At 40.8% G+C, this 27,968-nt stretch overlaps 2 protein-coding genes across 3 annotated transcripts; one reads left to right on the top strand and one right to left on the bottom strand.

The window, feature by feature from the left end:
* On the top strand, window positions 2,057-14,387 carry LOC8079427 (glycerophosphodiester phosphodiesterase GDPDL7). Of its 2 annotated transcripts, XM_021459317.1 has the most exons (21): window positions 2,057-2,372; window positions 2,480-2,540; window positions 3,444-3,538; window positions 3,614-3,647; window positions 5,599-5,895; window positions 6,088-6,197; window positions 6,292-6,793; window positions 6,958-7,287; window positions 7,394-7,533; window positions 7,664-8,144; window positions 8,297-8,466; window position 9,993; window positions 11,447-11,741; window positions 12,615-12,687; window positions 12,856-12,968; window positions 13,056-13,140; window positions 13,296-13,368; window positions 13,600-13,655; window positions 13,737-13,802; window positions 13,927-13,992; window positions 14,086-14,387. In XM_021459317.1, the coding sequence occupies exons 1-21, from the start codon at window positions 2,298-2,300 to the stop codon at window positions 14,167-14,169; spliced, it is 3,207 nt and encodes a 1,068-aa protein (XP_021314992.1). In that variant the 5' UTR covers window positions 2,057-2,297; the 3' UTR covers window positions 14,170-14,387. The 2 variants fall into 2 exon arrangements, with proteins under 2 accessions (XP_021314992.1, XP_021314991.1); XM_021459316.1 differs by lacking the exons at window positions 2,057-2,372; window positions 2,480-2,540; window positions 3,444-3,538; ... (9 more) ...; window positions 13,927-13,992; window positions 14,086-14,387 and adding exons at window positions 4,880-4,981; window positions 5,291-5,411 and having other exon boundaries at window positions 8,297-8,767.
* On the bottom strand, window positions 14,259-16,199 carry LOC8077652. The gene is made up of 4 exons (XM_002451645.2): window positions 16,097-16,199; window positions 15,921-16,018; window positions 15,337-15,752; window positions 14,259-15,223 (listed from the first exon to the last, which is right to left on the bottom strand). The coding sequence occupies exons 2-4, from the start codon at window positions 16,013-16,015 to the stop codon at window positions 14,754-14,756; spliced, it is 981 nt and encodes a 326-aa protein (XP_002451690.2). The 5' UTR covers window positions 16,016-16,018; window positions 16,097-16,199; the 3' UTR covers window positions 14,259-14,753.

Below are 27,968 nucleotides of genomic sequence, written 5' to 3'. Positions count from 1 at the left end.
TCTCAATTTGTGATTTTCGCGATGGCCATGGGCTAACGTAACTGGGCCTAATCCAGCCTGCCACAAATTAAGGCCATATCAAAGCCTTGCTAAATATAGCCCGATTTATGTGATGTTATATGCTGCAAGGCTTTCAGGTCGACCTAACACAGTCCAATTTATGTGATGTAAAATGAGGCAAAATTTAGGATTTGCATACTTATATTTATAGAAGTGAATATGTTTATGTTGTAAGTGTATCTATATTGTATCGTGTAATTCTTAAAAAAACATCTATTGTTGCTGCTCTACTGTTTGACCACTGTTTAGCTGCAGGGAACCAAGGTGGGTCCGTCTAATCCCTCTTATATTTATCTGTTACAAAATTGCAAATGGCTTGTTACTCACGTCCCCACTCATGACAACACATTCCTCGGGATTCATTACGGGTGGTAAACTTTACCTTCCGTCACATCGAATGTTTGGACATATGCATGAAATACTAAATGTGGACTATTTATGAAACTAGAGAGTAATTTGTGAGACGAATTTTTTGAGCCTAATTAATCTATGATTGGACACTAATTGTGAAATAAAACAAAAATGCTACAGTACCTGTTAAACATTAACAACCCCAACCAAACTCCCCCTTAACCTATGCTCAATAGAAATTTGATAATGTGTTTCAAACCTACTGAGGCATGATTGGAACATAGGAACTTCACAATCAATTCAGTTTCACAAAAGAAAAATCAGAACATACGAAAAACATCCAGTATTTCAAATAGATTGTGCACGTAGACAAAAAATAGTGGAGTAGCACATGTGTCCCTAATCGTTAGGGAACAAAACATCCCACACATTTAAACCGGAAGACAGACAAACTATATACAGAGGTATCCCTGATCATTGGATTGCGGCAAATGCTGTGAAACTCTCCATCGTCTTCATCGTCGAGTTTTTTTGTTCCCTTCTTCAATTCTTCTTGAGCAGGATACTCCTGGATAGATCTTAAGATTGATGAAACTACCGTAATAATTGAGTGCTTGAACATATTTGGATGGACCCAAGAAAACTAACTAGATGAGCTTCCCATAGTTGTTGCGCATTTCTTTCTGATTGCCAACCTTTGCAAAAACCAGCCCACTGGAGATTCAAAGCCTTTGGTTGCTGAAATTTGCTCAAATACATTGAATCAAAATGCAACTGCAAGATTTCAAGGTAATCCAACAAGATAGCCGACAAACTAGCTAAAAGGCTCATCAGCTTAGGCCTTGTTTAGATACACTTAAAAACTCAAAACTTTACAAGATTCTCCATCACATCGAATCTTGCGGCACATGCATGTAACATTAAATATAGATAAAAAAGATAACTAATTGCACAGTTTACCTGTAAAATCACGAGACGAATCTTTTAAGCCTAGTTGCTCCATGATTGAATAATGTTTGTCAAATATCTAGTTTTATTGTCAAAACTAGTTTAAGGCTAGAATGTGTACTGCTATTCAAATGTTTCACAACACTTATTGGGTAAGCTTTAATTAGAATATCTCCAAGAGTCTTTTTAAAACTTGCTCTCAAAATCATTACCTGGAGAGCTATTTCTATAAAAATTATTTTTCATATCTTTAAGTAGAATTTTATATCTTACTTGCACTCTGTAGAGCTATCATTCTCGTTTCTATCTATAACTAGCGGATAATCCGGAACGTAAGAGCCTTTCTAAATTTCACTCTTAAATTATTGGGGAGTTATTTGTATAAAAATCACTTCCTATATCTTTTCACTCTCCAACATTTTTTCTATACCTCATGCGCACTCTAGAGAGTCATTCTGGTCTTCTATTTTTGGCTAGCGAAAAATCTCAAATACAAGATAATTATATTTGGATGACCATTTAGAAAAGTTGTTAAAGACTAGTTTTTTTATCAAAATCTCTATTCCTAGCGATTAGGACAAATAGAGAGACTTTTTCGAAGTTGCTCTTACCATACTTTCTATAATTTCTCATTAAGCTGAATAAACAAAGGCTAAATTGTTTTAGCGAACCTACTATCATGGTCACCACAGGCGATCCACGCGCCGCGTTCATCTCCTTCCATCTGACGGCCGCGAATCCGTATCGCCGTGCTCCTTCGCAACCACAAAGCCCACGCCGCCCCCACCTCGCCAGTCGCCACCTCAAGCTCCTGCTGCGTCTCCCCGTGCCGCCGCGAGCGCTCCCAATCAGGCAACCAGGCAACAAAAACCAGCACCGCCGCAGCACGGGCGCCGCCCGGTCCCGGCGCCGCCCCCTACCTCATCGCGCCCCGCTCCATGGCCGCAAAGTGGGCCCAGAAGACCGTCGTTATCCCCGCGCATCGGCGGGGCTGCCACCTCATCACCCCCAAGGTCCCATCCGTGCTCTCTCAACTCTCACCCGCGGTCTCTCGTACTCGCACTTCGTGGCCTTGGTACTGAGATTCCCTTATCTTATGTTCCTCCGGGTTGCGCTGCAGATTCTGAGGGAGATCGAGGGCGACCTGGCCGGGTTCAAGTGCGGTCTCGCGCATTTCTTCCGTATGTTGACACATATTACCTACTTATTATCATGCGTTTCTAGACATTTCCATGTAGGTTCGTTCTTGCTTACATGCCGACATGTCGTAAGTTGCTGTTAAGTTGTAGAATTACAGATAGTTTTCTGTAGAATCTGACAGGGTGGGTGAGGGATAGAATTGATGGAAATTTACTGAACTGAACTTCACTTGCTGCATCGAAATTTGGCAGCCTCAAGGCACCTTTTAGTAAAATCACTCGGCTTATTCGGTCAAACAGCAGAACTTCAGGGGTCTTAGTGTGGCTTATGAACTGTTGACATGTTTAAGCCGCGTGTTGATGGCATTTAGCGGATGGAAATTGATTCTGTGTAGTAAGCTGAAACTGTGCCATGGCTTCTTCTTGGTTTTGGAGATCAAGTGCTCTAAGTAAATAGAAATTCTTCTTTTGGGTTCTCTGAACTCAAGAAATTTTCTCAGAAGAAAGAATAGGCATCTAGATGACTACAATTGTGTTCTGTGCAATACCTCCAGTGAAGAAACTCTCTTCCACCTCTCTTTTGAATGCCCTTTTAGCCTTCTTTGCTGCAATTTGCTAAACATCCACTGGAATTTGTCCCTCCAGTCACTGGACATGATCATTGACGCCATGGATGCCTTTGGAAGAGAGTTCATTGAATCTGTGGTATGCTAGTACTAGCACAGAAGTTCAATATGTATTGATTCTACATGTTCTGAAAAATAAATAATTCATTGTAGCCGTACAACGGCGCAAGCAGTTTGCCTAATTCATAGTAAAGGTCGCGGCCTATATATTCTTTATTTTTGTCACCATTGAAATGCATGTTCATGAGCTGACAAGCATGTAGATAAGAACTATTCCTTGCATTTTAGTGTTATAAAATGAATTATTTTCGTTTTGCAGTGCAGCACACAAGCGCATCGCTGACCATCAACGAGAACTATGACTCAGATGTGCAGGCTGACACTGAAACTTTTCTTAACAGAATTGTTCCAGAGGTTAGTGGCCTAAATTTTCTATTCTCTTTTAAATGGTACAATTGAAATGCTGCTTCCTTATGCCATCATTTTCAGGGCCACAATGCTCCTTGGAGACACACTATGGAAGGTTAGTTAAGTCTCAATGGTGTTAATTTTTGCAAAAAATCACTGAGCTTTTGGGTAGTGTACTCATAAACTACTCTTATGGGTGATTGGTTATGAAAACTGTATTGCTTTCTTTGTGATAATACAGTGAGAGTTCTGTTCTAATTACAGGACCTGATGACATGCCAGCACATATTAAATCTTCTATGTTTGGTTGTGCCTTAACGTACGCGATTCCTCACTTTCTCCCTCCATTATGTTATTCTTCTACTGTGTAGAAGTTTTTAACTGTTTGCATCTTGCTCTATGCAGGATTCCTATAACTGATGGACGTCTCAATATGGGCACTTGGCAGGTGAGGGAAACATATATCCCTTCTCACAATTGAATATCTGATATTCAAGCTTAGTTCATGTATCTCAATTTGCAATGGTAATACCATGATTAGGTAACACCTGGCAAACGGTGTGAGCTTTAGGAGCCATCTGATAGTATAACAAACTGCATGTGTTCAAGTTGCCACATCTTATTTGGGTTCTGTTTCAGGGCATATGGCTGTGCGAACATCGTGACCATGCCAGTCCTCGCAAAATTGTGATTACTCTCAATGGTGTCTAACTTGAAGATCTTAAATGCTGCCAGGAAATAGGGCAAATGCAATTTGGACCTGAGTGTAAAACTAGATCTCTGTTTCAAGTGTGTGTTGAGTTGTAATATATGGATGTACTCTATAAATTCCAATAAGTTCACCGCGTTACTATTTCGTGTGTGATTATTGGCTTAGGTGACCAATACTATGCTGTTGAACTTTTTTTTAAATCACTATGCTTTGCAGCATTTTGTAGAAATTTGTGAAATATACAGACAGGAAAAACTGCCATATGCTTTCTTTCTTAAGAGGGCTGTTACAAAAAATTCTTAAAAAAATGTGGGAGTTGTGCTGTTCTTAATGCCTGATATGTTCAACAAGCATTTAAGAAGGCTGTTACAAGGACATGTGATCGATTACAACAGTAAAAGCAATGACTAGTTGTGTTTCAAGCGTCAAAAATTGCGCCCTCCCAATGAAAACTGCCAGATGGATGCAGTACGTGATGTACCACGCCTCTCATTTTCCCCTTTGGGAAAAGGAGCATGTGTAACAAGTTATTTTTGTGAGTTGGAGCTCTAAATTAAGCCTGTTGCTGAATGGTGGCCATCATTCAGGAGCCATCTAATTTTAGGAGGTTTTTCTTTGTCTGCAAACCTCCTCCTTTGTCTCCTCTCCACAATCTGATATAGTGTGCCTGCGGACCTTAGCCTCGGTGGGGCCGGAGAACAGCTTCTCTCAATTTTCTTCTTGGAGTTTCATGTGAGGTACGTTTCTCTCCTGAAATCTTTGTGTTTCAACTTTTGCTTGGATTTGTCTGAAATTTCATGTGTGGTGCAAGGTCACCGCTCCCCTTAACCGATTAATCATGTTCATTGAACGTTAGTAGACTTCTCCGATTTTTTTTAATTCTTTTCCACGGCTTACATTTTTTGTTTATGAATGCATGTTATTGTTTCCAGTTATTGTCTGGATTCCTGAAGTACCTGACGATTCTCTTTCCTCTCAAAAGAGAAAGTAGCAGATTACTTGTTACTGCATTTTTCAGGAGCTCACAGAATTGCGCTGTAATGTAGGGTGCTCCTCCTGACCAAATGGGAGCAAGCTATCCTCACATGTTTTTGATCCTCTTACTGCTTCAAGGAGCCAGTGCTGCTTTGAAACCTCCAGCAGGGCCAAAATGGCTGACTCTGAGCGGTATTGTATTTTTTACATTTTTTTTCTTGTTGTTTGCTCAGGATTCAATCAATCAGCATTTGCCAGAGATTTGCTGATTTTTCTATTGCAGTGTCTGCTCTGTCATTTATCAAGTTTCAAGTGTTCTGTTTGTACAATTGCAATGCCATGCTGCTTAGCTGCTAATGCTATTGCTATCATCCTACAGGTCTTCCCCCTCTAGTCATAGCTCGAGGAGGATTCTCTGGCTTGTTTCCTGACTCGAGCCAGTTTGCCTACCAGTTTGCCTTGACTGCCTGCTTGCCTGATGTCGTTCTGTTATGTGATCTACAATTGTCAAGCGACCGTATAGGCTTCTGCAAAACAGGGTTGACCCTTGATAACTCGACGACTGTCTCTGAGATCTTCCCCAAGATGGAAAGGACATACAAGCTGCACGGAGAAGATGTCCGTGGCTGGTTCTCTCTAGATTTCACCGCAGAACAGCTGGCGCAGAACGTCTCATGTAAGCAGAAAAGAACCCTCTGATTACTTCCTAACTGAACATTCAGTGTTCGATTTCTGCTCCATATGGATGACGCTTTTGCAAAAAAAAGGGGAGGGGGGAGAAAATTAAGGTGGAACTAACCATTTTGAAGTATTAGTTTCCTGTCAGAATTGTACTGGCTTGACATGCTTTGCTTTGGTAATCCCTCAGTGATACAGAACATCTTTTCGCGCCCAAGCACATTTGATGGCTCCTTGCGGATGTACCCGCTTGATGAAGTTGTTGAACTCCACCCCCCTCAAATATGGCTTAATGTACAGGTAAATGTGATTCCAGTCAATCCACGAGCCTTCCCTCTTCTTATTTCAACATGTTATGCATCTAACTTGTAACACGACTTGTTCACTTTCGCAGTACAATTCATTCTTTTTGGAGCACAAATTAAGTAGTGAAGATTATATATTAGAACTACCAAAAGATACCCTCTCTTACATCTCCTCGCCGGAGATTGAATTCTTGAAAAGCTTGGGTGGGAAGCTCAAGAAAGCCAAGACAAAGCTCATCTTCCGGTTACTCAATGAAGACATTGAGGAGCCTTCAACCAAGAAAACATATGGGGAACTTCTGAAAGATCTAAAATCCATCAAGGAATTCGCAGTTGGGATTCTTGTGCCCAAGACATACATCTGGCCAGTAGAAAAGGATCAGTACTTGGCGCCATCGCCCACCAGTTTGGTCAAAGATGCTCATGCCATCGGGCTGGAAGTGTATGCATCCGGATTTGCCAATGATATCGTCTTGAGTTACAACTACAGCTATGATCCCTCTGCAGAGTACTTGCAGTTCATAGACAATCCAGACTTCTCTGTTGACGGTGTGCTTACGGACTTCCCGGTCACCGCATCAGGGGCTGTTGGTAAGAATTGTATTCAATGTTGGAACTGGAAAGAGCTAAAAACTGTTGTCCATCATGAATTCATGATAGAAACCTGCACATTATGTGCTACTCCGTAGCAGCTTACCATCTTTTCCAGTTTTCCTCCTTTTAAAGTCTCAAGGGTTTTTGCTTTTTTTCCCCAGCTTGCATGGCTCATTCCAAGGGCAATCCTCTACCACCTCCTGGAAAAAGCAGGCCGCTGATCATCACCCACAACGGCGCGAGCGGCATGTTCGCCGGCAGCACAGATCTTGCCTACCAGGAGGCGATCAAAGATGCCGCTGACATCATCGATTGCACGGTTCAGATGTCAAAAGACGGAACGGCCTTCTGCATGCACTCCGCTGATATCTCCAGCTCCACGACCGCGGCCACCGCTTTTGCGTCCAAAGCCTCTACTGTCCATGAGATCCAGAACAAGTCTGGCATTTTCTCGTTCGATCTGTCATGGAGTGAGATTGCAACCTTGAGGCGTATGTGAAGAACATCTGTTTGCTTGTTCATAGTTTTCCCCCCTACAATGTCATGTCATATTTGCTCATGCACTGACAACCATTCCCCCCCTCTTGATCTGAGCAGCCGCCCTCGTCTCTCCGTTTGCTCAGGCAGGCATGCAAAGAAATCCTCTAGCAAAGAATGCCGGCAAGTTGATGACTTTGCCCCATTTCTTAGACTTGGCCAAGGCCAGCAACATCACCGGTATACTGATCGAAATAGAGGTAAGAAATAAGCATTCAGTTCCTCCTAGTTACGGTCGTTTGTTTCTTTTTTCTGTCTGTCTGTTCAGAAAAATATATACATATATATATCGATCAATGCAAGCATTCTTGTGCCGATGCACACATGCAGCATGCTGCATACCTCGCCAAGAGAGGGATCGGCATTGTGGAGGCGGTGTCTAGCGCGCTGACCAAGGCGGGCTACGACAAGGAGACCAAGCAGCAGGTGTTCGTCCAGTCCGACGACTCGTCGGTGCTGGAGGCGTTCAAGAAGTTCAAGACATTCAGGAGGGTGCTCAACATCGAGGCCAAGATCAGCGGCGCCTCCAAGCCGTCGCTGGATGACATCAAGAAGTTCGCGGACACGGTGAGGATCAACCGGAACTCGGTTGCGCAGATCACCGGCTACTTCATGACGCACTTCACCGACACGGTCGGCAGCCTACAGGCCGCCAACCTCACCGTGTTTGTTGGCGTGCTCAAGAACGAGTTCATGAACCTCGGCTTCGACTTCTTCGCTGACCCGACGATCGAGGTCGCTACCTACGCTTATTCGGTGGTGGCCGATGGGATCGTCACGGACTACCCTGCCACTGCAGCTTCCTACTTCAGTGAGTATCTGATATAGCCTGATGATAGCCAAGCCAGCTATGATATGAAACACTCACGAAAAATCTCAGATGATGCAGCTATACCAAATAAGTATATGTCCTTTTGTTTTCAGACAAAAAAGCTTTGAGCAATTACTATGTATGAACTGCAGGGAGTCCATGCAGTGACATGAAGCTGAACCTGAGCTACTCGATCCTGCCTGCACAACCTGGCGCTCTGGTCAACCTGGCAGCCCCCGGGATGTTGGCTCCGGCGGGAGCGCCGGCACCGTTGCTCCAACCCACTGACGTAGTGGACCCGCCGCTGCCTCCGGTTAAAGCTGTGATCACCGCCGACGCGCCGGCACCAAAGGCGGCTGACAACACCTCATCGGCGTTCAGCTCCAACACGGCGAACGGCCTCTTGTGGGCTGGCGTCGTTGCCCTCTTGTCCCTGACCTTTCTGCACTGATCCTTCCTTGGTGGCTTCCATTGTACCCCCACATGTTCTCCTTCTTGCTCTCTGTGTGACCCTCTTACATCCTCAAATGGGCTGTAACATAATGTTCCTTAAATAGATATAAATTGTCATTAACCTGCACATAAATACAGATCAGAAAAAAAAGTTACCCTGCCTGCACCAATTCATGATTGGATACTACTGACAGTATTTTTTTTGGTTGAAATAGTCCAAATCAGTACAACGTTTAGATAACTGCAAACTAACATTTGGTTCGGTTTACTTCCTCAAGTATTTCAATTTGTCCAATTTATCTCTTAATAATATTAGTTTTTCTGTTTTCCTACATTTAAGTTGGTTTTTAATTTCAAAATATACGAGGGAATAGATAACACATGTTAAAGAATACATCACAATTTTTTTATCAATATTCTGACATGTTAGGATATCTAGTCTAGTAATAAATTAATTAACACCAGAAACACAAAAACATATGAATCCTAATGACGAATAACTTATAGTGTAGTTTTCTAAAATAACTTATGATGTCCGTCAATAGCTCACAAATTTGAAATTAAGATTTAGGCCTTGTTTAGTTCCAAAATTTTTTGCAAAATATGAATAGTAACACTTTCGTTTGTATTTGACAAATATTGTCCAATTATAGACTAACTAGGCTCAAAAGATTCGTCTCGTTAATTTTCGACCAAATCGTGCAATTAGTTTTTATTTTAATCTATATTTAATACTTCATGCATACGTCTAAAGATTCGATGTGACGGAGAATCTGAAAAATTTTGCAAAATTTTTATGGAACTAAACAAGGCCTTAACTTATACATGGAAAAAAATTCTTGTGAGACGTAAATTGGACCAAATGAAATCAACCCAAGTTTCAGAGCATCTCCAACACTAGATAAATCGTTTTGTAAAAATCGTCTTTAAGATGGCTCTTCAAATTTGCTAGTTAGCTATCCCTGAAATTCGGGTCTCCATACGTCCCCTACCGTGTGTGGCGTGCACGATGATAATGTCTGGGCTGCTGTTGAGAGCATGCCCAACGCAAGCATACATCCATGGTGGTCTTAGATAAAAAGTTTAGTTACATGTAGATTCAGAGCTCCAAGTCTACCATACACACAATGAAAATAACAACTAGCTTTTTTATTTATCTGAATTCATCGTACTCTGTTTTTTTTCTCCTACTCTCACCCGTTGCTTTCTATCAACATCTTTAGCATGAAGCACTGATAGCTTGCAAGCCACTAGTTTACCTCCAACTTGGCATCCGAACCTAGCTGGCTGGTTAAGGCTACAAGCCACATCACCGCGTTGGGGCTGGCCTGAACGTCGGCCAGGCCTACGGGATCAGGATGCATACGTGCTGACGTGGTAAGTTTAAACATGGAGAGTCTCAGTTTTAGTCAGAAGTAATCTTTTGTTTAGGTGAGATTCATTTTAGAGGACACGGAGAAACTTAGAAAAGTAATTTCGAGTTTTTTTTTCCTTTTTTAGAAAAAGAAAAATCTTTGGTTCCGTGTGGTTCACGACTTTGACATTTACAGCTAAACTAATGACAGCGTTGGAATAGAGTAACAGGTTGACCAGTGGCACCACAGCAACGCATCTCGGCTTAATTTTCTTTTCTTCTTGGCTTGAAAATAAATTTTCTGTTGCATTTTCTGTTTTGGAAGGAAGAAAATTCAGAAGATTTTTGGAGTTCCCTGTCGAAGTTACTTCTTCCATCCACAAATAAATGCACGTCTCGCTTTTCAAAAAGTCATAGAAATATATCAAATAATATTAACATTTGTATCTGCAAATAAGTATATTATGAAAAGTATATTTCATGTTCAACCTAATGATATACTGCCTCCGTATTTAAAAGCCGTTTTGAATAAGGTTTGGGTCAAACATTAGGAATATAAATCATCAATAACTTTTAAATTATTGAGTTTGCAAATGTGAAAATTATATGAATAGATTTATCTTAAAAAATACTTTCATAAAAATACTTTTATAAAAATAAGAGGTTAAAATTGTGTTTTGAGACCGTGTCAAAGTCCTAAACAATTTCTAAATCCTATATGAAGGGGGTATATTACATATGATAATATTAGTATATTTTTTATATGTTTGATCAAACTTAAAAATATTTGACTCATTGGAAAAACGAGACGTGCATTTATTTATGGATGAAAATTGTAGTCTTCACTGAATATATTAAAAAAAACAAAATTCAGAAGCTCCTGTAACATCAGCAATTCCATTTCCTCCGGGACCCACACCAAAGTGGAAGTGGAGCAGTCAGCAGCCTGCTTGGCGCCACACAAACCGCCGCCGATAGCCCGATGCACACGCCACCACCGCCGCCTCCCATGGCGACTGTCGCCACGCGCTTCGGCTCCCTTCCACCGCCGCGGCGGACTCCTCGCTCCCGCCCCCGTCGCCTCGCCGCCTTGCCCGACGGAGCTGCACGCGGTCGCATTAGGAGGTTAGGTGCTTCTGGAGCCTCTTCCGGTGGGAACGATCTGGGTTTGGGAGCAAAGCAATGAGGTTGTGCAGATTTTCTCCTGGGTGTCCAGATGGCCGAGATTTTTCTTTCCCGTGCTTATTTGGATTATGGGATACTCATTTGATGGGGATCTTGTCATGATTTTGCGACTACTACTCACTAACACCCACTCGTAAACTCGTGAATTGAGGAATATGTGCCTCTGTGGCAGAATGGCGCTTGGGGGGAAGTTTACTACTAGATGGTAGATGCAATGTGTTATTACTTGAGATATAAGTTTATATTCTTGTGAACAGAAACAGTTTGTGCAACTTATCCTGCTTGGTGCCCCGGACTGCAAAAGCATCAGTGTCTGGAGCAGGGCCTTCTTCCGATAGTGAAGATCTGAATGAGGTTATTGATGCAGTGGAAGTAGAATCTGCTACCCCAGGTGCTTCACTCCTTGCAAAAATGGCAGTTGCTATCGGTATTGCAGCCACGGCCACTGTGATTTCACTGGTCATGAAAGAGCCTTCCTCAGGCCCTTCTTTCAGTCTGCCACAGATAGTTGATGCTTCCACGCAGTCTGACACAGCAGCAGCGACGATCGGATACACGTTTTCTCTATTTGGGAAGAAAGTCATAATTCCAGAATACACACCAGGGTATGTCAATTTGGCTATGTGTATTATCTTTGTGGCTTGTGAGATACAGACTATTTGTTTCTCTGCTGCTGACTGTAATCAGTTACCCTGGTTCACATTTGCTTATCCATGCATATCTTCCCCATAGGCCATAGTAATGTCAGGTCAATGCTATAAACAAACGTCATACTACCCATTTCCCCTCTGGCAAGTGTAGGGACCTACAAATTATCTGACTATGGAATGATTTCCACAACGTTTTCTTTGATCCTGTTTTTTAATATTGAGTTTGGTGATTGCCAGCCAATTGCAAATTGGCTAGTTAGTTAAGGCAAACAAGTGTGTTCCTTCTCTATCAATGAAATGAGCACCGACTCATGCATGTTCGCTAAAAAAAAAAGGCAAACAAGTGTATCCTACTATCCATGGATTAATGACGTTTTTCATTCCCTGTTCTTGTTGACTAGATTGCAGTTAGCATTTAAGAGGTGTGGTCTGTGGTGTACTCTAGTGTATTTTAATTAGAATATGTCTCGGCAGAGCTGTTTTTTCCTGTAGAATTTCTAGTACATTGCTCTTTTCTGGAGGTATCTCAACCACACACCATCAAGTTATATTTGACAAAACTAGGCCAATAGCTTCTACCACCAAATATTAAGGATAGCATTGCTAAATGAATGCAGAGCCACTAGGGACAAATTTGTCAAGAAACAAAATCTCATGTCTATATACGGTATTTTTCTAACTGAGGATTGCAGAAAATTCATGAACTACACAGTTCAATTCTAAATACAAATAAAAAGTTATGTTTAACTCGGTAGCCATGAATCTAGTCCTCTTTCATTTTTGCACCACTTCTCTAATATATCAGATCATGTATAAAAATTTCTTCAGGTGGGTCTACTTTTGGTTGCTCATGGCTGCTGGATTTGGACTGTTTATCAGTGAAGAAGCTTTAAATGTTTGGGTCTGTCCTTTAGACCGGTACCATCAATGTGACCATGCCCAACTAAGTTCCTAACTTTATTTTCCACATGCAGTCAGACTTTCAATGCAACAACTTTATATATGTGTATTCATCTGCCATTTGTTTGTGTTGAGAAGCAAAGTCTTTTTTCCCCTCCTTCTGATGTAGGCTGGAATTTCTTTAGCACGAACACTTTGTTTGGATGGAACTTGGCAATCTCTTGTTACGTCATTCTCGGCGAATGCATCTTATATAGTCTCCACAGTGCTATGGATTTACTGGTGTGTGCATCCTCTATCCTTGGTCTCACTGGCTTTTGTTAGTGAATACTACTGTGTTCTATTATGTTAACTCACCCATACATGCAGGGGTGTTTGTATTAGTGACATGATCCCATTCTATCTAGGGAAACTCTTCAGGCAAACTAGAGCATCAGAAGACATAAGCAGCAAGGTGTGAAGTAGGGTTTATCTCACTTTATCTTATTTACAGATAAGTTATTTGCCAAGAAAGAAAGAAAATAAAGGAGTATACATCTTCATATTTGCAAAACTATGACACAGTATTCTTGGCATAATAATGACTCTAATTGCAGTCCCCCTTTTTAGATTGGAATTGGTAAGGAGAAAGCACTAAGCATATCACAAGCAGTTCAGAAGTATGGAAACCTAATTGGCTTTGGTATACATCTGAACTCTCAGTGTTTTTTTTTTCTTTCTCAAGCATGTGTATCTCGGAGTGAAAGGAAGTGGAACACCGTAGAGCTTTGTGTGCAGCTTCGAAGGAAAATTTGATGATTAAGTCTGTTAAGTATTTGCAATAAGAAAAAATTCAGTACTTAAAACTAAAGCTATTAATGTCAATGTTTTTTTTTCCCGAAAAACCTATTAATATCAATGTTGTTTACTGCAGTTGAACGATTTTCAATTGGTGTTCGGAATCCTACAGCATTTCTTGCTGGAGCATTGGTTAGTCAATTTGCTTGACTCTGTGACTTACCAATTGCTCACAAATCTCTGTCAATGACATGCCTTGGCTGTTATAAACAGGGTATATCAGCAGACTTTTTCTTCGCAGGAGTTTGTTTCGGTTGTCTATTTACTCTCCCTATTCAGGTAAACCGACTTTTGGTTTTTCATTCTTTCTCTGTAACTTCTAAGTCGTGGGTTTAGCTAGTAACATTAGCAAGAACCTGTCAGCTCTCTGTTCTGTGACAAAACAAGTGGTGCTTTGCTGCAGTTAGCAGTTGGGTTCCTCCTCCGAGAGCGGCCTGTCGTCGCCCTTGCCAGTGTCGCAGCAGCTGTGGTACTTCTCGGTGTCTCTCACGCTCCTTCCCAACTCCTTCCTGCCCTGCTTTCTGATCAGATCATGCTTGTTTTTGTTTTGTTCTGCAACCAGGGTATCTGGACCATGTTCCCGTATGCAGCCGCCGCATGCACGGCGTTGTTCTTCTACTTCGGCCGACAACAATCCAACAACTGAACCTGAGTTGTATTTTTTTATAAAAAAAACTGAGTCTGAACATAGTTTATTTACAAACAATTTACATAGGCCTGTACATGTATGAATCATTTTTTCGATCAATTGTGTTGATCCATGAAAACATTCTTCTCTCCTCTCTTTCGGAAGGAGTGGTTTTGCTAGCTCAAGATGTACAAGAATTCCATGCTAGTTAGCAAATGTAAATTCAGAATGTCATATATGTTTTCCCTTAGTAAGGTTTTTTTTTTGTTTCTTTATATTCAAGTTAAGTTTTAATCTCAAATTTTGTGAGCTGGTAGACAACACTATACTTTATATTAAAAAATAAATTGTAGTTTTTATCAATAGTTTGATAGTTAGGATATCTAATAATAAATTAACACTAGAAATACAAAAAATGAAGCATAATGATGAAAATACCCATTAATATTTTTTTGTTTCTCTATGTTCAAGTTGATCTTAAATTTCAAATTTTGTAGGTGATAGATAACATGACAGAGGATTGCTACTGTCAGATATTACATTGCAATCTGAAATACATGACAGCTATCTTGCTTCATTCTACAGACCGAATATTGTAGGACTCAGAAGAAACTGAATCTATGACTAACCTCATATTTCTGAACTAACGATGTCCATAAAGATTTGCACTGTGCCGGCGTACGACTTATTCCTTGGTTCAACATGGTATCAGAAATCTCCTCCCACAGAACCATTCTTCCTTTCACGCTCTGAAATTTCTCATTCATTTCGCCACGCATCTGTATTAAGCTCTTAATTTCCTCAGGTTTCCACTTGTTCTTTTTTGAAGACTTAACTGGAGCAGGAGCTGACTGGATTGATGAGTCCTTACCCATTATGCCAATTTTGCTGAGATTTTGTTTGTTCCCCCCATTGACAATTCGTGCAATTTTAACAGCTGTAGGGGATTTGAATGACTCCCAAAAGTGCTCCAATGTTTTAGGCTGATGTAAATCTGAAGAGAAGAATGCTTCACCATTGGAGCTTGTAGTTGCATCATCAGGTGTTGTTCTCACTGCCTCAGGAGGGGTTTCTGTGTGACAAAGCACTGACAAGGTCAACACATCATACAGTATCAGACAATGAAAAGCATAGAACAAAGCACAACCATATGAATTAATGAAAAACATACAATTTGTTGAGTACCTTCAGCATCCACCTCTGGGTTGTCTGGGTGTGTTTTATAGCTGCCTTCAAGACTCGTAGCTGGACTCCTGCTCAAATGGCTAGTAGCTGAGGAAGGTCCAAAATTTCCAGATGATTTAGCATCGAGGTGTTCTGAGAAACCTGCCATGCTGTTCTCCGTAGCAACCGCAATGACGTCGGGCTTCTTCCCACTATACTTCCGTACCATTTTCCTCAAGATTTCAGCTACCATCCTCTCCATGTGACTAAGTGGACAATTGACAGGACAACTTGACAATGCAGCATGAGCTGCTTTGTAGAGTGCGTCCAACAATCTTCCATTATCAAGCCATAGGCATATTGTAGTAATCTTAAATTTTCCTTTCAAACCTGACTGCGCTAAACCATGTTCCTTCTGAGGTCGGAAGATCTCCATGCTGCAAAGGAATAACATGAAATGTTCAGGTGCACCAAATAACACGATATATGGTTTTACCATTTTGACTATTACAAAGCTCGACATAAACCACTCTCATTTCACATGAGAAGAGAAATTTTTGCTGAAGATAAACCTAGAAATACTCCAAAACTGTACAAGAAACTACCTGACAAAAATAATGCCATCAGATGCAATTCTTAGTCTCTCATCAATGCAGAGATCAGTGGATGTACCAAAAGCCTTGTCCCCATCACTATACATGAGCTGTAATATCATATGCCATGTTAGACATCATAGCTATTAAAGACAGAAAAAAACGAAGGTATAGAATAAATGGTTCACCTGAAGATCCTCCTTCCCTAATGAAACAAATCCATTGGACAAAACTCTTCTGTTTCTTAGATGTGACACACCAAGCACCTCTCCGTTTTTATTACCTGCAGTTATAGTAGCAATCTAAGAACCCAACCAATGCTAACAAATATGAGCTTTGCTGTAATGGCAATGCAAATAATACTTGGAATTTGAAAAAAAAAATACAGACCAAACATGTGTCTTTTGTCAATACTCACTGCTACTATAGCAGAAAGGCCCTACATTTCTTACTGTTTGTTGAAATTCAATAGCCACTGCAAACTAAGAACCATGCATATATTCTCTCGCTTGGCATACAAATCCAGAGCGCCAAGTTATTGAGATTACTTACAGTTGTGTGCCTTATGCCAGTTGATCTTCCAAGCAATTCATGTTCTTTGAGAAATAGGAGTTCTCCATGAACAGGCAAGAAATGTTGTGGTTTAACAATATGAAGGACTTCCTCCTGCAAACAATAAATCAAAGGCCTGTCATCGTAAAGAAAATCGCGCGAGCCGCGCGTGAGAATAGGCCAGGTCCATATATTTTTTTCTAAGTCAATTTTGTCAAATACTTGGAGATGACTTTTTTCCTCTCTGTATTATTTTAGAAGTTGGTAAATAATAACATTTGGCAAACAAAATTTGCAAAACAGTTGAAATTACACTGATTGGAGAGGCGACTCCCGACCCCCGAGGCCGCATGTGCGTGCATTCGGTTCGCCGCCGAAAGGTACCCCTGCCCTGGAAGACGATCACAGTGAGTAAAAGTGGCGAGGATGCACGATGAACAAAGTTTAGCCGCTGGAGATCAGAATTACAGTAATTAGTACTCAATCCATTTCAAATTGTAAGTCGTTTGACTTTTTAAATATCAAGTTTGACCACTCGTCTTATTCAAAGTTTTGTACAAAATATCACTTTTTTTTGTTGTGTATTGGTTTATTAATAAAAGTTCTTCAAGAATGACTTAAATTTGACTATATTTGCATAAATTTTTTGAATAAGATGAGTGGTCAAACTTAAAGTAAAAAAAGTCAAACGACTTACAATTTGGGATGGAGGGAGTACAACCTTATAAGGGCGAGCAACACCAGCTGCATGTCAACGTTTGCATGGTCGCTTCAGCAACCGGCAGGACCCGCTGCTTGTATCCATGTCAACGTTTGCTTGCTCACGGGCCGGTGAATGCAGTAAAACAGGGGTGGTCGCTGTCGCCCAGGACCAGAAGCGACTTACATCCACGGCGACGATGCGACGTATTATAAGGGGTAACAGGCACCCTAACACATTTATAACTAGTAGTAACTATTGTCTAATTATAGACTAATTATGTTTTAAAAAAAATTGTCTTGTGAATTATTCTCTAGCTGTATTTTTATTATCATAAATAGTCTATATTTAGTACTTTATGTATGTGTTCAAACATTTGATGAGATATATGTTAAAAAAACAGCCCAAACCAAACAGTGCCACTACATGAAAAATTGTTTGTAAAAACGGGGTCTTTTTTTTAGAGGCAGTTGGAGATAGAGCCATCCTGACTGGGGTGTCTCAATGCTGGAGCTGTTACATCGGAGGATCTCCGTGTGTGTTGGAAGGTCCTTGATAGAAAAACTAAACGGATCAAACTCATGAGTAAGAGAACGGACGAAGATGAGATTCTTAACTAGGGAAGGGGAAACAAGAACATTGTTCAAAGATAGTGGTGAGCGGTTCGTGGCAATAGTGGATGATGCATGTAGCTGCCCCTACAAGGCTACAAATGGTGTGATTTGTAGGGAAGGCTCAACCACCAGCCACTCGTAATGTTCTATTTGTAGGGGCGGCTAAATCATCAGTCATCTCTACAAATGTCTGACGTATATATAGCAATCACTATCTTTTTTCTCCTCAGGTCACTCACTCCAACCCGAGAAGAAAAGGTTGAGAGGCCTTGGGCTCCTCCCAAAAATTGCTCTACTATGGGAGGAGGTTTTGATCTCAAATACTTTGGTTGAGAGGTTGTAGAAGGTAAGAAAATATTATTCCAAGCCTTTAATTGAAGTCTTAATGGTTAGTTAGTGAGTAATTTAAGTTTTGCTTTTTTCTCTTTCTTCCATGGTGCTTGAGCTTTGTATGAAGCAAATTAGACTCTAGTTTTGAAGCTATTAGTGTAAATTAGTTAGAGAAGATTACACCTTAGTTTCATGTATGTTTCATCTAGTTCTAGATCTAGGGTTTGTTTTGTTATTTTGTAATTTATGTTTATGAAATTGGATCTATTAGTGTAGGTTAGTTATAGAAATGAGGTTACACCCTTTATTAGTCGATTTTGCTTTGATTTTAGTGTAGGAGTACACCCTAATTTCATGTATGTTTCATGTAGATCTAGTTCTAGATCTAGGTTTTGTTTTTTGGAATTTATGTTTCATGAAATTGGAATGGAATTCACATGAAAGGTAGTGGATGAATTATTAATTATTACTAATTGTTGTCTTTGAAATTATTTATTTTAACCAATTAATATTTTTATAATATTTATGCATTAATAGGCAATTAATTAATTATCTTCTACCATGGTGTGTGTATGATGTATATACAATTATTCTCGAGTAATTAATTATTAATTTGAATCCTTTAATATATTTTCTTTGATTGTTTTGTTTCTATAAGATGGACTACAGAAACTTTTGGATGTATAGTTCGCTAAGGTTCAAGGCAGGTTTCTGTGATGAGGTGGACAAATTCATTAAAGCCGTAGAGGAGCATCCAACGATGTTGATAGAGAACAGTGACAGTGACATAATTGTCCCTGCAAAGATTGCAAGAACCTTATTGCACTACATAGTGGATTCATCATGGTGAATGTGAAACAATGGTTGTTGATGACAATTACTATGAATCTATGATCAACAAGATGAAGTTGAAACCCTAAAATACATATCCTAATTTACAAACAAGCTTGATCAACAAATAGATCGTTACTCTGACATGTCACAACGCAAATGCTGTCCAACATATGCCTATAACATATCTCCATACACGACATGACGATTCGCCGATGTGCGAAACATGCAGTCGTCGTCTGGCAGAGTAAGAATTGTTGTATCTTTAATACGGATCTATGTCCTAATCAGAAGGCCCCCCAGCCCAAAAATGGAAGGGCACATTATGACAGTCGTATCATCCTTTCTTTAGGCCTTGTTTAGTTTTCAAAAAAATTTAAGATTTTCCATCATATCGAATCTTACGCCACATGCATGGAGCATGAAATATAGATAAAAATAAAAACTAATTGCACAATTTATCTATAAATCATAAGATGAATTTTTTGAACTTAGTTAGTCTATGATTGGATAATATTTGTTAAATAAAAATGAAAGTGATACAGTGTCAAAAACCTAAAATTTTAGAAACTGAACAAGGCCTTAATTTTGATCTCTGTCGTTGCACCGTTAATCGTCCGCCCAGCCGTCACATCGTATTTGGCAGACAAGTCAATCTGGTATCCTATACGTATGGCGGACCTTGTTTAGTTCACCCTAAAAATAAAAAAAATTTCAAGATTTCCTGTCGCATCGAATCTTGAGGTACATGCATGGAGTATTAAATATAGATGAAAATAAAAACTAATCGCACAGTTTGCCTGTAAATCGAGAGACGAATCTTTTAAGCCTAGTTACTCTATAATTGGACAATATTTGTCAAATAAAAACGAAAATACTACAGTGTCAAAATCCAAAAAAAATTCGGATCTGAACAAGTTCTAGGAACATATCCTTCAAGATCGCAAAACTGTAGGCTCTCTCCGAACTGCACGAGTAACAATCAACTGCACGAGTAGTCTGGAGTCTCGCGCCCAGCTACGACGCGAGACAGTCATGAGGGGGCCTTCATTATAGCTGATCCTCCAACCAGAGGAGGCAGTCATGAGGGGCCGGGGGGGCATATGCCCCTTCTGCAGCATCGTCCCTCCTGTTCGGCTACAGGCATTGTGGGGGCTAGCTCACTGCCCGCTACGACGCCAGTCGCCGGCAATGTCGCACTCGCCCGCACAAGCCAACATAGCTGTCCGCTAGCTGTAGCAACAAGTCACCGCCACTCCTGACGGCCCATGGCTCCATAAGTTTTTTCGGACCATAAGTTTGGAGACACGGTAATTGTTTATCAGTGCTGCTTTTTTGTTATATATCCATTATGGTCAGTTCAATTATTAATATTAATCTGGATATGTTTGGTCATATAGATCTTTGGTGAGGGAATCTTTTGTGCAGCAAATGCAGCCACCGGGCTACTTCTGTTTTACCGTTATGACGCTAAGTCGTGTTCCACCGTGCAGTGTGGCCGCTTAGAAGACGCAATAAGCCGGGGTTTTTTTTCAGTTTCACGGCGAGTATGCCATCCATCATCGTAGGATGGCTAAGGTCGTGCGGAGGATCCACTCAAGCGATGTCGTGTCGCAACCGTTACTGTATGGTCTTCTTTAACATGGGCGCCATTCTTCTCGCGGTCCCAGGCATTGCAATTGGTATAGTTACAAATTATCACACCGAGACCCTTTATTATTGTTGTAGCCCCGCCACGGCCTTGGAGTAAGCTTTTCTTCTTTACTTCTAAGTACTTACTGAATAACTTTATAGAATAAGCTTGTTTCTCAGTTTTTGAATAAAAATCATGCATTTCCTAAAAAAATATGTGACAGTTATTAAACTTAAAATTTTGACTTAAGATAACTATAAGAATTAATTCTTTCAATGAAAGAAAGATCAATGCATATATATATATTATAATAACGTTACTATTGTGAAAATGCAGTCTCGCGCTTTTTGCACTCATAGTACAAATCTCCGTTTCGGTGCTATAAGTGATTGGACAGTTGGTAGCTATGATTTTTGGGGGCTACCCCAGTGCCGGATCTGAAATTAACTTTCCTGTTGTTGGCGTTCATAAAATGGGTATGCGGTCTTTTTAAAAGTTGCTATTATATATAAAAATGATTTCTTTCTATTTTTAATATATATATATATATATGTTAAATGCTACAGGTTGTGTCCATATGGACACTGGGCACCACGTGAGCCTCTCTCGGAGTAGTACACATGTTTATTAAAAAGAAAAGTTTTGACAGCTCCATATTGATCAAAGACGCCGCCTACTGTGCTGATTTACTGGCGATATGCGTCTTTGCTATAACATCGTCTTTATTGACTGCATGTTTAACAGTGTCCCGCCTTCGTCATCGTCGACAGGAGTAGGTGACTGATCTGTTATGGATAGGGGATAGATCTTCTAGAACTAATTGATCTGTTATTAAAAAATATTGGAACAATAGGAGGCAACCAAGAACTACTCATCCTTGGTGACCCAGTTCTCATGATATAGATTCTATAGAAGTAGAATTGTAGTAAGAATTTTGAACACAATTATATGCAGTTGGGGTATAGTAAGACAAGACAGAATTCTAAAAAAGACTTCTTTGTTGCAATGCGCTAGCTGATCCTCCAACCAGAGGAGGCAGTCACGAGGGGGCAGGGGGCATGCGCCCCTTCCACCGCGTCGTCACTCTCGTCCGGCTAATGGCATCGTGGGGGCCAGCTCAAAATACATATCCTAATTTACAATTGATCAACAAATATATCGTTACTCTGACATGTCACAACGCAAATGTTGTCCAACATATGCCTATAACCTATCTCCATATACGGCATGCCTAGTTCTCCACTACATGTGGAGTAGTACGATTCGTCGATGTGCGAAACGTCTGGCACAATATGAATTGTTGTATCTTTAATACGGATCCATGTCGTTTCCTAGCTATAATACCTAACCAGAAGGCCCCTAGCCCAAAATGGAAGGGCACATTATGGCAGTCATTTCCTCATTTCTTTAGGCCTTGTTTAGTTTTCAAAAAATTTAAGATTTTCCATCATATCGAATCTTACGGTACATGCATGGAGCATTAAATATAGATGAAAACAAAAACTAATTGCACAGTTTATCTGTAAATCACGAGATGAATCTTTTGAACTTAGTTAGTCTATGATTGGATAATATTTGTTAAGTAAAAACGAAAGTGCTATAGTGCCAAAAACCCAAAATTTTAGAAACTGAACAAGGCCTTAATTTCGATCTCTATCGTTGTACCGATAGTACCTGCTGATCGTCAGCCCAGCCATCACATCGTATTTGGCAGACAAGTCAATCCGGTATCCTATACGTACGGCCGGCCTTGTTTAGTTCACCCTAAAAATCAAAAACTTTTCAAGATTCTCCATCACATCGAATCTTGAGGTACGTGCATGGAGTATTAAATATAGATAAAAATAAAAACTAATCACACAGTTTGCCTGTAAATCGAGAGACGAATCTTTTAAGCCTAGTTACTCTATAATTGGACAATGTTTGTCAAATAAAAACGAAAATACTACAGTGTCAAAATCCAAAAAAATTTCGGATCTGAACAAGTACATATCCTTCACGATCGCAAAACTGTAGGCTCTCTCTCCGAACTGCACGAGTAACAATAAACTGCACCAAAACTGTAGACTCTCTCTCTAAACTGCACGAGTAACAATAAACTGCACGAGTAACAATAAACTGCACGAGTAGTCTGGAGTCTTTCCCCAACTCTTCATTGTAGCTGATCCTTTGACCCAGAGGAGGCAGTCACGAGGGGGCAGGGGGGCATGTGCCCCTTCCACCGCGTCGTCCCTCCCGTCCGGCTACTAGCATCGTGGGGGCCAGCTCACTGCCCGCTACTGACCTGTTGCTTTGTATATAGCTTCCTAGCGGTAGCAGCAGGTGTGCAGTGCGCGTGGGCACTAGAACTCGTAGTTCTGGACGTGGATCTGATGCTAATAAGCAGAGGTTTTTTCGGACCATAAGTTTGGAGACACGGTAATTGTTTATCAGTGCTACTTTTTTTTTATATATCTGTTACGATCAGTTCAATTATTAATATTAATCTAGATATGTTTGGCCATACAAATCTTTGGCGAGGGAATCTTTTATGCAGCAAGTGCAGCCACCAGGTACTTCTGTTTTACCGTTACGATGCGAAGTCGTGTTCCACCATGCAGTGTGGCCGCTTAGAAGATGCAATAAGCCGGGATTTTTTCAGTTTCACGGCGAGTATGCCATCCATCATCGTAGGATGGCTAAGGTCGTGAGGAGGATTCACTCAAGCGACGTCGCGTCGCAACAGTTACTGTTTGGTCTTCTTTAACGTGGGCGCCATTCTTCTCGCGATCCCAGGCATTGCAATTGGTGTAGTTACAAATTGTCACACCGGCACCCTTTATTACTGTCGTAGCCCCGCCACGACCTTGGAGTAAGCTTTTCTTCCTTAGTTCTAAGTACTGTACTGAATAACTTTATAGAATAAGCTTGTTTCTCAGTTTCTGAATAAAAATCATGCATTTCCTAAAAAAAACTGTGACAGTTAAACTTAAAATTTTGACTTAAGATAACTATAAGAATTAATTCTTTCAATGAAAGAAAGATCAATGCATATATATATATATATATATATATATATATATATATATATATATATATATATATATATATATATATATATATATATATATATATATATATATATATATACACACACACACACACAAGTGTTATTCTACACCCTAGGTGTAGTATACTATTCTACACCAAACTGTAATACTGAACAGAATTCAGTATTATTCAGTACCCGTGTTTCAGTATTGTTCAGTATTTGGTGGTCCTGGGAGTATGGCTGGATGATACTGAACATTGTTTAGTACTGCTCAGTATTTTTTCTACTCCGTTTTGACTTGTGGTGTAGAATATTATTCTACACCTAGGGTGTAGAATAGCGCTGAATATATATATATATATATATAATATGCTACATGTTGTGTCCATATGGACACTCGGCACCGCGTGTGCTTTTCTTGGAGTAGTACACATATTTATTAAAAAGAAAAATGTTTTGACGGCTCCATATTGATCAAAGACTCCGCCCACTGTGCTGATTTACTGGCGACATGCGTCTTGGCTATAATATCGTCTTCATTGACTGCCTATTTAACAATGTTCCGCCTTCGTCGTTGTCGACAGGAGTAGGTGATTGATCTGTTATGGATATGGATAGATCTTCTAGAACTAATTGATCTATTATTGAAAAATATTGGAACAACAGCAGGCAACCAAGAATTGCTCATCCTTGGTGACCCAGTTCTCATGATATAGATTCTATAGAAGTAGAATTGTACTAAGAATTCTGAACACAATTATATGTAGTTGGAGGATAGTAAGACAAGACAGAATTCTAAAAAGACTTTTTTGTTGCAATGCGCTAGCTGATCCTCCAACCAGAGGAGGCAGACACGAGGGGGCAGGGGGCATGTGCCCCTTCCACCGTGTCTTCCCTCTCGTCCGGCTATTGGCATCGTGGGGGGCAGCTCACTGCCCGCTACGACGCCAGTCGCCGGCAACGTCGCACTCGCCCGCACAAGCCAACACAGCTGTCCGCTAGCTATAGCAACAAGTCGCCTGAAGAGTCAAGATGGCGGACTAGAGGGAGGTGAATAGTCCTTTCAAAACTTTAACACACCGGCTAACCAAAACAAATGCGGAATTAAAACTATCGGTCTAGCCAAGACTACACCCCTCTATCTAAGTTCTTTAGCACCTTGTAAAAGATTCTAAATGAGCTAACAAAGTGCTACCTTAGCTAGAGCTCACCTAAACAATTCTAGAGGCAAGGTCACACAAATCTATGCAACTAGTACTTTGCAAACCGAGAGAGCTCCTACACAAACTAGTGAGGCAAAGCGCACAAAGCCTAAGCTCGCTAGCAAGCTCAATAACAAGGCAACTAATGACAAATTAGAGAGCACAACTTACTTAGCTACACAAACTAACCAGTATGACTAACAAGATTACACAAACCGAATTAGCCACGCAAGGGAACTACTTCTAGCTACACAAGCAAAGTAACTATCAAGCTACACAAGCAAGACTAGTTACAAGAGCAACTATACAAGCATAAGTATATAGAATGTAAATACAAGCTTGTGTAAGGCGAATGCAAACCACCGAGAAGAGTAGACAATGTTGACACGGTGATTTTTACTGAGGTTCACTTGGTTGCCACCAAGCTACATCCTCGTTGTGGCGATACACCGACTTGATGGATCACGAGCTAATTGGCATTCCAAAGCCAAACCCTCAGCGGGTGCCGCACATCCACTCTCAAGATGAGGATCCTCCAAGCCATAAGCAATCCACTAGAGTTGCTCTTCGCGATCCCCACGAGGTGAGCACCATACCCCTCACAATCTCTTCTCTGGAGCACCGCACAATCTCCTTGCGTGCTTCGACGGAGTCACAAGCCACCAAGCCGTCTAGGAGGTGGCAACCTCCAAGAGTAACAAGCACCACCGGCTTGCAACACGAACACCTAGTGTCACTCGATGCAATCTCTTAATGCAACGCACTAGAATCACTCACTCACACAATCGGATGATCACTATCAAGCATATGTGAGTTAGAGGCTTCACTAGCACTCCCCAAGCATGGACACTAAGTCCCAAGGGTGCTCCACTCCAGCCAAAGCCGGCCACCACTTCTATTTATAGCCCCAAGGGCTAAACTAACCGTTGCCCCTTCACTGGGCAAAAGTCATGGGCACCAGACTCACTGCAGGGAGCCACCGGACGCTCAACTCCAGCGTCCGGTACTTAGGCGACAACCATGTGTCATTAGCCATTTGAACTCGACCGTTGCCGCCAACGGCTACCACGTGTGCGTGCCTGTAGCAGCCACACCGGACACTCGACGGCTTCACACCAAACGCGTCCGGTGCACACCGGACCCGTGCGCAGAGAGTACTACAAACTCGCAGGATCACCGAACGCGAGCCACCGGACACACCCTGAGCGTTCGGTGCTCTCCAGTCAGAAACACTCACTGACGTCACGTAGCACCGGATGCGCGAATAGTGTCCTATCCGCTGAAAGCCCTAGTTTGGTTTTGGATAATTGATGAAACCCTAAGTACTAACCTCTATACTAAGTGTGTGTAGACTTAATAAGGTTGGTACATGCCAAGTGATGGAGCAAGTGATGATCATGGTGATGATGGTGATGACCACAAGATGATCAAGTGCTCAACTTGGAAAAGAAGAAAGAGAAAAACAAACCCTATGGAGATCAAGGCAAAGGTATTGCTTAGGGTTTTGGTTTTAGTGATCAAGACACCATAGAGGGTGTGATCACATTTAGGATAGATAGCCCTACTATAAAGAGGGGAATTCTTTGGCTTGTTGGATATTCTGATTCGGACTATGCGGGATGCAAAGTTGAGAGAAGAAGCACATCGGGCACATGTCAACTATTGGGAAGATCACCTGTCTCATGGTCATCCAAGAAACAAAATAGTGTTGCATTATCAACCGCCGAAGCGGAGTACATTGCGGCCGGTAGTTGTTGTGCACAAATCCTATGGATGAAGGCAACTTTGAAAGATTTTGGAATCAACTTCAAGCAAGTGCCATTGCTATGTGACAATGAAAGTGCCGTGAAGCTCACCAACAATCCGGTTCAACACTCAAGAACAAAGCACATAGATGTCCGCCATCATTTCATAAGAGATCACCAACAAAAAGGGGACATTTGCATTGAGAGTATAGGCACCGATGATCAACTTGCCGATATATTCACCAAGCCACTTGATGAGAAGAGGTTTTGCAAGCTAAGGAATGAATTGAACATACTTGACTTCTCAAATATGTGTTGATGCACCCCCACTATATGACATGCCTCTCCTTCGAGCAAACCAAGGTAAAATTGTTTGACATGTCATCCATCCTATGCTAAGGACTTGTGTAGTGCATCTAGTCATTCCTTACATGTCTTAGGATCATTCATGAAAATCAAATGAATTTGATGCTTGTATGGTACCACTATTGCTTCTATGCTTAACTTGATCTAGTGGTAGCATGTGACATGTTTGTGGGCTTGCAATCCTAGTGTTTGATCTAGAATATGAGCTATAAGTGTTTAACTCAACATGGTACAAGATAACCCTTATTTGGAGGTGTGAAGAAGCTTGTCCTTGGATCAAATCGAGTTAAATATCTTAGGCAAGTAATCTAGATTGAACCAATTTGGTAAAATGATCTCACTTTACATGGTTTCACACTAACCTATCTAAAATTTGAGCTCACCTTTTGTGGTCATTGATGACAAAGGGGGAGAAAATTTCCCAAAGATTTAAGATAGGGGAGTAACATGATAAAAGAAGGGGATCAATTAAAGCACACATTAAAATTTGAAGCACACAAGTAGGGGGAGCAAGCTCATGAACTTGTATGTTGCATTTGAATGTGCATCACATATGGTTGCTTGCATTAGCATTAGCTTTAGAAGCTTTCTCTCCAATGCCTTGCTTGTGTGGTGTATGCTAGTTGTAGGCTTGATTGATGAAATGAAGAACTAGCATGCATAGGTAGTGTAACTAGACTTTTAGTTGTTCCACAAGTGGTACTAGAACCTTGTTTATAATGTTGATCTCACGGGGTATTCTAGTTTTGTGAATGTCTAGTTACTAATGGTGCTAAGGATGGTGTATATTGGCAACTCCGATTGGTATCACGCTTCAAAGGTCCATTCTTTACACCTTAGCATCATTTGGTAGAAATTGACTCCTATATTTCCTATTCAAGCATATGTGCAAGCTTTCAAATCCAAACTCTTAGCACATATGTAGGGAGAGCAATTGCTACCATTTTGGGTTTATGAAACTTGTCCATAACCTTTGCACATGGTAAAATGCTTGGGCAAGCAACATGAATCCAAGAAAATTTTATTGAAAATCTTTGTAAAAAGGGTTGTCATCAA

This window comes from Sorghum bicolor, chromosome 4 (assembly GCF_000003195.3).
Source record: "Sorghum bicolor cultivar BTx623 chromosome 4, Sorghum_bicolor_NCBIv3, whole genome shotgun sequence".
Lineage (NCBI taxonomy): Eukaryota > Viridiplantae > Streptophyta > Magnoliopsida > Poales > Poaceae > Sorghum > Sorghum bicolor.
This window is presented reverse-complemented; position numbering and strand designations above follow the sequence as displayed.